General features: G+C 37.4%; 1 protein-coding gene across 1 annotated transcript in view; it reads right to left on the bottom strand.

Annotated features, from left to right (window-relative positions):
• LOC142069471 (uncharacterized) overlaps nt 1–8,838 on the bottom strand; it is a 42,602-nt gene extending 33,764 nt beyond the window's left edge. Inside the window, exons 1-4 of the mRNA XM_075120714.1 lie at nt 8,832–8,838; nt 7,139–7,232; nt 4,575–4,719; nt 778–982 (exon numbers count right to left, since the gene is read on the bottom strand). Of these exons, the coding sequence (XP_074976815.1) occupies nt 778–982; nt 4,575–4,719; nt 7,139–7,152 (364 nt within the window). The 5' untranslated portion in view covers nt 7,153–7,232; nt 8,832–8,838. The remainder of the gene's footprint in view (nt 1–777; nt 983–4,574; nt 4,720–7,138; nt 7,233–8,831) is intronic.
• Between the last annotated feature and the right edge of the window lie 3,608 nt (nt 8,839–12,446).

Raw genomic sequence — 12,446 nt, 5'->3', positions numbered from 1 at the left:
CTTTCCATCTAATTGCAAGACGTGGTATCATATTTCTTACCCTTTGCTGCATCCTTTCCAAATTAACAACACTGGTTCTGTGCCTTATCTTACACAGGTTTTCCAGATGGAAATATAAGAAGTGCAAGCAGCAATAGTGTCTTTTGTTTTGTATTCTGTCCATCTGCTAATACGGATATCTCTTTTCTAGGTCCCCTCAAGGCAATGGAACTACTCATGTGATTAAGGTAAGCTGGATTTATCCAATAACCTAGCATCTTTTTTGCCTCTTTTTACTGCAGTTGTGCACTACTCCAATAGTTTTGATTATTTTTCTCACAACGCATTCCAAATCCTTCTCCTGATCAGTAAACTGGAAGGCTATTCCCTTTAACATAATTCCCTGGTCTAGTTCCTTGTTTATTTGTCTAAATTAAACTATAGTTGCCATATGCTGGCCAATCACCTAAAGATCCATTCTTTTGAATCCAGTTGCAAAGTATAGACTAGAAGTATTTTTATAAACAGTGGTTTAATTGCATTTCAGTTTAAAATATTTGTCTGTACTAATTTTCTATGCTCTATAAAAAAAGGTTTTGTTACTTTATTCTCAGGCTTCTGCTAGTAGTGATCCTCACAGTCCCTAGGAGGTGCATTTCAACAGTTTGCATTGTGCTATGAAATAAAGCTCTGTGCTCTATACTTGAGAAGACACAAACATCGGAAGGTATAGTGAGGACCAAAGAGAAATGACAGAGGAAAGAAAGAGGGCTAGGTAATAATACTTGCTTAATATACCTATTAAAACAAGGTCTCCAGAATCTACATCCACTGTATAAACTTGAAGAAGAACACATGTATTGATATCCATTACTTTTGGATCATCTCCATTTAAGACTATTCGGTACTGGAATTCTGGATTTCGAGATGAACTATTAGGAAGTGGAAATGCCATAATATCAGGCAAGCTATTCAGCCATGAATTCTTGATTTGCCCTGTTACCTAGGAGGAAAAAGTCAATGTGTTTTATTAATTATTATTATTACTTAATTTTGTTTTATGTACTTTTGGACACAGAAAATTAATTTGGAAATATTGTAGCATACTAAAATAATACCTAAAGAAACTTCTAAACAACCTTTTTGGAAACCTACATTGTAGGTCTTTGGCCCTAATTTTTAAATCACAAAAGCCAAATTCTTTCTTATTAGGGCTGTCAAGCGTTTAAAAAAATTAATCGCATTGCTAAACAATAATAGAATACCATTTATTTAAATATTTGTGGATGTTTTCTACATTTTTAAATATATTGACTTCAATTACAACACAGAATACAAATTGTACAGTACTCAGTTTATATTTATTTTTATTACAAATATTTTCACAGTAAAAAACAAAAGAAATACTATTTTTCAATTCCCTTATTACAAGTAGTGCAAACTGTAGTGCAATCTGTTCATCATGAAAGTTGAATTTACAAATGTAGAATTATGTAAAAAAACCCTGCAGTCAAAAATAAAACAACGTAAAACTTTAGAGCTGACAAGTCCACTCAGTTCTACTTCAGCCAATTGCTCAGACAAACAAGTCTGGTTACATTTGCAGGAGATAACGCTGCCCGCTTCTTGTTTACAATATCACCTGAAAGTGAGATCAGAGGTTCACATGGCACTGTTGTAGCCAGCGTTACAAGATATTTACGTGTCAAATGCCCTAAAGATTCATATGTCCTGTCACACTTCAATCATCACTGCAGAGGACATGCGTCCATGCTGATGACGGGCTCTGCTTGATAATGATCCAAAGCAGCACTGACCGACGCATGTTCATTTTCATCATCTGAGTCAGATACCACCAGCAGAAGGTTGATTTTATTTTTTGGTGGTTTGGGTTCTGTAGTTTCCGCATAAGCGTGTTGCTCTTCTAAGACTTCTAAAAGCATGCTCCACACCTTGTGCCTCTCAGATTCTGAAAGGCACTTCAGATTTTTAAACCTTGGGTCAAGTGCCGTAGCTATCTTTAGAACTCTCACATTGGTACCTTCTTTGCATTTTGTCAAATCTGCAGTGAAAGTGTTCTTAAAATGAACAATATGTGCTGGGTCATCATCCGAGACTGCTATTACATGCAATATATGGCAGAACGCAGGTAAAACAGCAGGAGACATACAATTCTCCCCCAGGGAGTTCAGTCAGAAATGTAATTAACGCATTATTTTTTAACAAGCATCATCAGCATGGAAGCACATCCTCTGTAATGGTGGCTGAAGCATGAAGAGGCACATGAATCTGTAGCACATCTGGCACGTAAATATCTTGCAACACCAGCTACAACAGTGCCATGCAAACATGTGTTCTCGCTTTCAGGTGACATTGTAATTAAGAAGAGGGTAGCATTATCTCCCATAAATGTAAACAAACTTGTTTCTCTTAGCGATTGCCTGAAGAAGAAATAGGACTGAGTGGACTTGTAGACTCTAAAGTTTTATATTGTTTTATTTTTGAGTGCAGTTATGTAACAACAAAAATCTACATTTGTAAGTTTCAGTTTCATGATAAAGAGCTCACACTACAGTACTTGTGTGAGGTGAACTGAAAAATACTATTTCTTTTATCATGTTTACAGTGCAAATATTTGTAATAAAAATTATATAAAGTGAGCAGTGTACACTTTGTATTCTGCACTGTAATTGAAATTGATATATTTGAAAATGTAGAAAAACATCCAAAAATATTTCATAAATTTCAATTGGTATTCTGTTATTTAACAGTGTGATTAAAACTGCGATTAATGACTGAATTTTTTTGAGTTAATCACATGAGTTAACTGTGATTAATGGACAGTCCTATTCCTTATATATGTTTGCAACTTCCATTTACTTGAACAGGCATTTTGCATGAAAATCTGAGGGCAGATTTTGACTTTGAAACCTTTATTTCAGAAAAACCCTATTCACTGCAATTCTCCAGCGTAATTAACATAATACTGTACAATACATGAGCCTGAAGAGTGTGACATGTTGAAGGTGTGCTCAAGACCAAAAAAGGGCAGAGAATAAAGTAAAAGGGACCGATCTGATGTAAGTGAGTGAGTCACATCATTTCAAGAGCCCAGAACCTAATAAAGTTTAAAACAAGAGAAGTTCAAGGATTATGCAAGCATTACTATAAAACAGACAACGCAACCTCTTCCTGGCCTTGGCATTTTTTTCTAGGATATGTCCTTGAAAGATTTCTTCACTGTATTATGCACAAAGTCTTTCCATCAACATCAGCTGTGTGTTTCTTTGTGTTCTGCTTACTTTTTAAAATAGCTCAGACATATTTATTAGGGCCATGCTTCCTATTTGTGTTAGAACACAAATAGGGATGAATAAACAGAGGGGTCAATTTTTATTCAGTCCTGAAAATTACTTGGATCCAAACAGAATACTTTCTGCCTGGGGGAAAACTATGTGATGACTGATTTGGTAGCCCTAATAAGCCTGGTGCAGTAAGTCTTTGAGGTCTGGAATCAAATTCTTTTTAACCCCACCAGTAATAATAATAATAAAAAAAAAATTTAGAAGACTTAAGAATCACCTCTGCCTAGATTTCCTAGTTAGATCCCATCGTGTCCACCTAACTAGACTGGTAACTGCCTGAAAGGAGTTTACAACTCAGACAAGGCATTAACTGAAACCTAATGCAAACACTTGTTGTATAGGCAACTAAAAGGTAATGAATAGAGATAATTTATTGAGCCAAGATATTACTGAAGTTTTTAACTAATTAACATAACTACCTCAACTGTAAGGCAAGATATTGTTCTTTCTTGAGGGACAGTATGTATTAAACAGATTATCTGATTTTTCACCAATTTTATTACAAATTTCCAAATTTGGGGCCCAATCCTGTGAAACTATTCTCACATGAACAGCCCTTATTTCAGGAGTGCTTCTAGTGAAGACAATGTAACAAAGCATGAGTAACAACAGCCAGTAGCAGCAGCAATGGGACAAGGAGAGGCCCAGACTCCACTGTCCAGGGGCCCTATGTTCTATGTAATCCAATGTAAGAAAAGTCAGACTCACCCCATTGTATAAATTGTTTATAAAAATAAGGAAAGTTGGAGACAGAAATACTGGTACAAACTGAATTGTTTAAAGAAAAGGAGTACCTGTGGCACGTTAGAGACTAACAAATTTATTAGAGCATAAGCTTTCATGAGCTACAGCTCACGGATACAGACTAACACGGCTGCTACTCTGAAACCTGAATTGTTTAAGTTACAAGTACTGTGATAAGAAGTCTTTAAGACTCCTGGTAAAGTCAGTGGTTCACATAAAAAGCTGAAAGGTTCTAGAGAATGGTAGGAAATGTTTATAGTTTAAATCACCAAAATGTGTTTTGATTGGTTAATTGTAATGGGATGAGGTTACCATCTCTTGTTGGATATTGTTTATTCAGGGGTCACTGGAAGAGACAGTGGGAAAGCCAAAAAGGTGGACTGGAAGCAGCAAATGTCATCAACATAGATGTTGCTGCTCCATGGTCTCCTGGGGCTTTATTAAATATCGTGAATATCTATACATCAATACCTTACCAAAACTTACCTTTGTTATTGTTGCATTATCAGGGATATAACAAAGTGCATCTATATATAGATCAAATGGACAGTTTAATGACGTAGGACTTGGTAATATGGTAGAGGAATTATATGGGATCCAAGGTACATACAGAAAGTCAGACTCTTGAAGCCTGAGAAATATGAACAAACAGAGGACTTTATACTAGACCATTATTAACAATAAAGTGTTATATATTCTTAAGGTAAATTATCTACTAAAAGGTATTCTATTTCTATTACTTTTTTGTTAGGTAGTTACAAACATCTGTAAAATCAAGAATTTAAAGAATAACTAAAATATTATTAGCAAGCAGTTCATGACATCAGCTTCAAACATTGTCGACAACTGTACATTAAAGACATACGGGGATATGTTCAAAAGTATTCCAGGTACTTAGGAGCACAAGTCCCATTGACTTCCACTTTTGAAAATCTTCCCCATTAGAGCAAAACATTTCCAAGTCTGTAAAATATACATTTGTGGATGAACAACTTTTTCCACACATTACCCTGTAATGTTCTTCACCAACTTATAAGAACGTTTGGACTTTTTCAAAAATGTGTGTTTATCAGAAATAGGTTCTAGTTGGCTGAGTATAGGGTTAGACGACAAATGGAATCTAGCATATCCTGAAAGTTAAATGTGTGCTTAAATTCTATGCTGAATTGGTGACTGATTAATTTTCTTAAAAGTAAATGGGAGTTGAAGGTGTTCAACACCTTGCAGGATCAAGCTCTTCAGGGGCTGATTTCACATCATAAGGGGTAAAAGCACATTGTTAAATCAACTAATGAACATTAGGAAAGCTCCAAAGTGATTTCTGTCATGATCCATTTTGGTCCTGATGTAAAGCTCACAGAATTCAATGATAGTCTTTCCAATATAAGTCAATAGGGTTTATATTAACAGTCCTGGGTCTCACTTCTGGTTTATGTCTTATGATCCTAAAAGCCTATGATTCAGGGTTTCAGCTGGCCACAGGGGCCAGGAAGGGATTCCCCACAAATGTATTCTGGGTTGGTTTTTTCCTGTCTTCTTCCTCTGAAGCATCAGAGGTTGCCATGGCTGGGGATGGGACTTTGGACGGGGAGGGCCAGGGCTCTGAGGTGGTACTAAGCATTCTCTCTCTCAGGTGCCTGGCTGGCTAGTTGTTGCTCACAATCTAACTGATTGCCTTATGTCGGGACAGGAAGGAATTTCCCCCTAGCTCAGACCGGCACAGACTAATGTTTTTTCCCCTCCCTCTGCAGTGTGGGGGTATGGGTCACTTGCTAGGATTATCTGAGTATATCTCAATCAATCATTTCCCTGGCCTTGCAAGGGCCTCAAGCATTGGTCTTCTCAATCCCTCCATTCTTTGCCTGTGGCACATAATAGCTTATTCTGCTGTGGTCTCTAATATTTTGGTGTAATTTCAGTTGTTGGTTTAGCATGTGGTGCTGTTGTCCCGTGATATACGGGAGGTCAGACTAGATGACTTGTAGTTCCTTCTGGCCTTAAACTCTACGACTCTGAGATCTGGCATTTAAACTAGACAAAAAATCCCCCCACCCCCCCATGTAACATAACACATAAAATCATCTTCAGGAACTTCTTGATACATTCTGAAGCCTCTGCTCCCTTCCCCACAAACTACTGAAAACTGGGGGGGCAGCTCCAATACTGTTTTGTGTTAACTGAATTATGATAACAGAATGTCAAGAAAATGATTCAGATTCTTGGGTGGTTTTCTTCACTATTTTATTGAAATGGTCTATTTTTCAGTGTATTATTTTTATGTTACTAATTTTATAATTTACAGAACCTTTTTCCAGTATAATTTTTTTCCTGTAACTATCTAAAAAGCACATCTACAACACAGCCAACTCTCTGGTGACTAATTTTTTTTTTTTATCAGTTATCTCTTTCATTTGGCCGGTTTATTTGCAGATTTATGATCCGTTTCACAGTTTGAAAATTAATACTAAATCAATACTTTGTATAAATTTATTATGGTTTTACTGTAAATTATTTTGCAATACATTGTTTGGCAGAGGTTGTGCAAAACTGTATTGTATATACATGAAAACATTAACCAAACTGAAGGCATAAAATCAGTTAAATACCCTAATACCGCAGCTTTAGAGTGAGAAAGTGTATAGCATTTTTATGTAGCATATGGGAAAACTGCAGCATGGGAGTGTGAACATTAATTCTACAGCTGTACTAAATCTACTGTGTCAGCCTCTGTCTACAAGCAAACCAGATTTACAGAAGTAAATTTTTACTGCAGCACTGAATGCTGAAAATGGATAACTTGGTAAAGTTCAAAAAAGAGAGACTTATTTTAAAAGAAATAGACAAGGTGTAGATGTATCTGTAGAATAATCACAGGCAAATAATTCCATATGTAGAAAATTATTTGAACTAATTAATGTTCTTCCCAAATGTTTAACTTTAAGCAATTGTTGCAATCATATTTCAGCACAATGTCAATTATGCAACAATAAATATATCAGGATCCAAACAATGAATGACATAAAACTGTTGATCTTAATTTCAGTGTTTACCTTTTTCTTCTCATTTGGCTGTTTCTCTGTGTACATCTTTCCTTGGATGTATCATAAACAGATAACCTGATATTTGAATGACCCTGGACCAAGTCTGTAGATATAAGTGATTTGTCTATTGTTTTTATATTTTCCAGTACATTTAAAAAACAGCACACTGCATACCCATACAGAAATAAATATACTCAGAAGGTCAAATGCTGTTAAACTGTTATATCACTTAGGAAATTTAGTATAATAGCATACTGAAAAATCAATTAAGAAAATTAAACAAAAAACCCCCACTCTACAGTGTTGAACTGGCTCCCCTCGTACTGGCCCCCTTGAAGACTGCACAGAAATCACTCTGCAGTCCCTCTGTGTCAAGAGCCACAAAGAGGCGTTATTAGGTATGACCTGGGGTTCATGGTCTGGACAATAAGTATATTATCATCTAGCCCCTGACCTGGCAACGGCCTTTAAGTCAGCTCCAGTGCAGATTATCCCTGATCTTAGTTCAGGCTATATGATTGGGGCTAGCCTTGGCCAAAATACAGAAAATGCCAATGCTGCTTTGGCACTGTATGTATATATATCTGGCTGTTTTGGAGGTCCATTATAGTTGTTTCAATACACCAGCCAGAATATGGCCCATTAATTTTTAAATTCCATACAAAATAAAAATGAAAATAATTATTTTGGTGCTTTGCCTATATCTTTCCCCATTTCTTCTTCTTTTTGCAGAGTAGCAGCCGTGTTAGTCAGTATTCGCAAAAAGAAAAGGAGTACTTGTGGCACCTTAGAGACTAACAAATTTATTTGAGCATAAGCTTTCGTAAGCTACAGCTCACTTCATCGGAGGCATCTCTTGTTGTGTTGCTCTTTCCTTCTCTCTATTGGTTTCTCCTTTCAGTCTACATTTGTTGCAGCTATTCTGTTCCCTGACATCTATTGTACAACTTCCTGGTTCCAGAATCTTCTTTTGTTCTGCTGTCCCCAAATCCCAGTGTCACCTGTGGTCTGTCCGCAAACCTAGTTGCCACACTTGACACCTCCATTTGCTCTCTCTTCACCTCCAGCAACCCACCATCAAAGCTGCAACTATAATTAATTTTTAATTTAATATTTTACAAGCTGTGGTATGGTTTACTCAGTACAGAAGCCAAAGGCAGAAATTACAAAACAGTAGTTGTTACTTATGTCTTATACAGTGTCCAGAAGTGCCTCTGTTTTTAATCCAGGCTTTGCTACTTCCTTGATGTGCGGTCTTGACTGAGCTTCTTAGGTCAAAATTTAAAAATTTTAGTGCCTATATCCATATTTACACCTGATTTTCCAGAGGTGTTCAGGTGTCAGGTGTCCCAAATTAAGTTAACAGGTGATAAGAGGCACTCATCATTGCTCAAAGGCAGACCTCTTATTTAGCTACCTGTATGTGGGTTTAGTTCAGGCAACCAAGACTTACAATTTTTACTTTAATATCTATGTCTTATATGCCACATCTGTAAAATGAGAATATTAATATTGTTATGCTGGAGGCATAAAGCTGAGAAAGTAGCAAGCAGAACAAGGAGACAGAAAGAGAGGCCCTTGTAGTGTGGTCCGGAGGAAAAGCCAAGAGAAAAAGCTTTTTGGGAAGACATTGGTGGAAAGGCAGGCTTGAAACTGTGAGCTAGGAAACTATCCCCTCTTGTTTGATACTACTGCAAATGACCTTTTGAGACATGTACAGAGAAAAAGGACTTTGTATAATTCTTTGTAAATAAACAGGATCAAATATCTTCTGAGAGATAACAACAACATTTACCTACCTATCTCATACAGGGTTGTGCAAATTAAATATTTAATATATATTTAGTACTTTGAAGAATGTAAGTTCTATTATTAATACTATTAAAAGATTTAGCAGCTGTGCATAGACTGTATTTTATGTTGGAGCTGCTCTGCCTTTCAAATTCCAATATTACAAATAATTAAACTAGGAGGTTCTAAGGGTCCAACCCTTTGACGTACCAAGAACCCTGAACTTCCACTCAAATCAACAGTAGCAAAGGATGCTTAGCACCATACACAATTCAAGACCCTAAAAAGGAACGCTATTTGAAGGTTACATTGACTATTGAGTCAAAAACCTGGATAATAAAAAGCATCATACTCATAATTTAAAAAAGAACTGAGAAAACATTTGCCACTCTTCTTGTTTTGCTACAGAATGTGGTCAAGGTCAGTGAAGACCTTAACTTAAATTCATGGTTATAGCAAAATAAGAATTCCACATGTTGCCTCAAAAAAACGGCCAGGGTCTGACTCTCTGTCCACTGCCTACCATCTGTGTAATCATTTACATCTGTGCAAAGCGAGTGCAGGATAACTAGTGAGTATAAAGACAGGTTTCAGAGTAGCAGCCGTGTTAGTCTGTATCCGCAAAAAGAACAGGAGTACTTGTGGCACCTTAGAGACTAACAAATTTATTAGAGCATAAGCTTTCGTGAGCTACAGCTCACTAAATCGGATGCACAGAATGGAACATATAGTAAGATAAATAGATATATATAGGTTTCAGAGTAACAGCCGTGTTAGTCTGTATTCGCAAAAAGAAAAGGAGTACTTGTGGCACCTTAGAGACTAACCAATTTATTTGAGCATGAGCTTTCGTGAGCTACAGCTCACTTCATCGGATGCATACTGTGGAAACTGCAGAAGACATTATATACACAGGTTTCAGAGTAACAGCCGTGTTAGTCTGTATTCGCAAAAAGAAAAGGAGTACTTGTGGCACCTTAGAGACTAACCAATTTATTTGAGCATGAGCTTTCGTGAGCTACAGCTCACTTCATCATTCATCTGATGAAGTGAGCTGTAGCTCACGAAAGCTCATGCTCAAATAAATTGGTTAGTCTCTAAGGTGCCACAAGTACTCCTTTTCTTTTTATTATATACACAGAGACCATGAAACAATACCTCCTCCCACCCTACTCTCCTGCTGGTAATAGCTTATCTAAAGTGATCATCAAGTTGGGCCATTTCCAGCACAAATCCAGGTTCTCACCCTCCGCGCCCCCCCCCCCAAACTCACTCTCCTGCTGGTAATAGCCCATCCAAAGTGACCACTCTCTTTAAAATGTGTATGATAATCAAGGTGGGCCATTTCCAGCACAAATCCAGGTTTTCTCACCCCCCCCACCCCCTTCCAAAAACCACACACACAAACTCACTCTCCTGCTGGTAATAGCTTATCCAAAGTGACCACTCTCCTCACAATGTGTATGAAAATCAAGGTGGGCCATTTCCAGCACAAATACAGGTTTTCTCACCCCCCCACCCCCCTCCAAAAACCACACACACAAAAAGAAAAGGAGTACTTGTGGCACCTTAGAGACTAACCAATTTATTTGAGCATGAGCTTTCGTGAGCTACAGTTCACTTCAGATGAAGTGAGCTTTAGCTCACGAAAGCTGATGCTCAAATAAATTGGTTAGTCTCTAAGGTGCCACAAGTACTCCTTTTCTTTTTGCGAATACAGACTAACATGGCTGTTCCTCTGAAACCACACACACAAACTCACTCTCCTGCTGGTAATAGCTTATCCAAAGTGACCACTCTCCTCACAATGTGTATGAAAATCAAGGTGGGCCATTTCCAGCACAAATACAGGTTGTTTTCTCACCCCCCACCCCTTTTTTTCAAAAAAACACACACACAAAAACTCACTCTCCTGCTGGTAATAGCTTATCCAAAGTGACCACTCTCCCTACAATGTATATATATAGATATACATTGTATATCTATATATATATACATATAGACATATATATATAGATATACATTGATATACATATAGATAGATAGATAGATAGATAGATGGATAAACACACACACATACAGATAAGTTGGAAGTTACCCTACAAACTGTGAGAGGCTAATTAGTTAAGATGAGCAATTACCAGCAGGAGAAAAAAAACTTTTGTAGTGATAATCAAGATGGCCCATTTAGACAGTTGACAAGAAGGTGTGAGGATATTTAGCTTAAGGAAATAGATTCAATATCCTCAGACAGAGACAAACACCTACAAGATCTCTATCAAGCATTCTTAAAACTACAGTACCCACCTGCTGAAGTGAAAAAACAGATTGACAGAGCCAGAAGAGTACCCGAAAGTTACCTTCTACAGGACAGGCCCAACAAAGAAAACAGAACGCCACTAGCCATCACCTGCAGCCCCCAACTAAAACCTCTCCAGTGCATCATCAAAGATTTACAACCTATCCTGAAAAATGATCCCTCACTCTCACAGATCTTGGGAGACAGACCAGTCCTCGCTTACAGACAGCCCCCCTGAAGAAACCTGAAGAAAATACTCACCAGCAACCACACACCACACAACAAAAACACTAACCAGGGTACCTATCCTTGCAACAAAGTCCGATGCCAACTCTGTCCACATATTTATTCAAGTGACACCATCATAGGACCTAATCACATTAGCCACGCCATCAGGGGCTCGTTCACCTGCACTTCTACCAATGTGATATATGCCATCATGTGCCAGCAATGCCCATCTGCCATGTACATTGGCCAAACCGGACAGTCTCTGCGCAAAAGAATAAATGGACACAAATCTGACATCAGGAATCATAACATTCAAAGACCAGTAGGTGAACACTTGAACCTCTGTGGCCACTCAGTAAAAGATTTAAGGGTGGCAATTCTGCAACAGAAAAAGTTTCAGAAACAGACTCCAAGGAGACACTGCTGAGCTTGAATTAATATGCAAACTAAATACCATTAACTTGGGTTTGAATAGAGACTGGGAGTTGCTGGGTCACTACACATATTGAATCTATTTCCTTAAGCTAAGTACCCTCACAACTTCTTGTCAATTGTCTAAATGGGCCATCTTGATTATCACTACAAAAGATTTTTTTCTCCTGCTGATAATAGCTCATCTTAACTAATTAGCCTCTCACAGTTTGTATGGTAACTTCCAACTTATCTGTATGTATATATCTTACTGTATGTTCCATTCTGTGCATCTGATGAAGTGAGCTGTAGCTCACAAAAGATTATGCTCTAATAAATTTGTTAGTCTCTAAGATGCCACAAGTACTCCTGTTCTTTTAGTGAGTATAAAATACTTCCAAGTCAGAAAGGTCCACTCAGACTGGTGGTAGCATTTTATACTTACTTTGCATAGGTGTGAATGACTACACAAGATGCAAGACAGTTAAGTATCAGACCCATCATCTTCTCAGTGTTCCATTCCTTAATAATCACTAAAAAAATAACTGAAGGAACTCTTATTGAGAAGTTGACAAGATTTTAGACTGC

Source organism: Caretta caretta, chromosome 17 (assembly GCF_965140235.1).
Source record: "Caretta caretta isolate rCarCar2 chromosome 17, rCarCar1.hap1, whole genome shotgun sequence".
NCBI classification, from domain to species: Eukaryota; Metazoa; Chordata; order Testudines; family Cheloniidae; genus Caretta; species Caretta caretta.
This window is presented reverse-complemented; position numbering and strand designations above follow the sequence as displayed.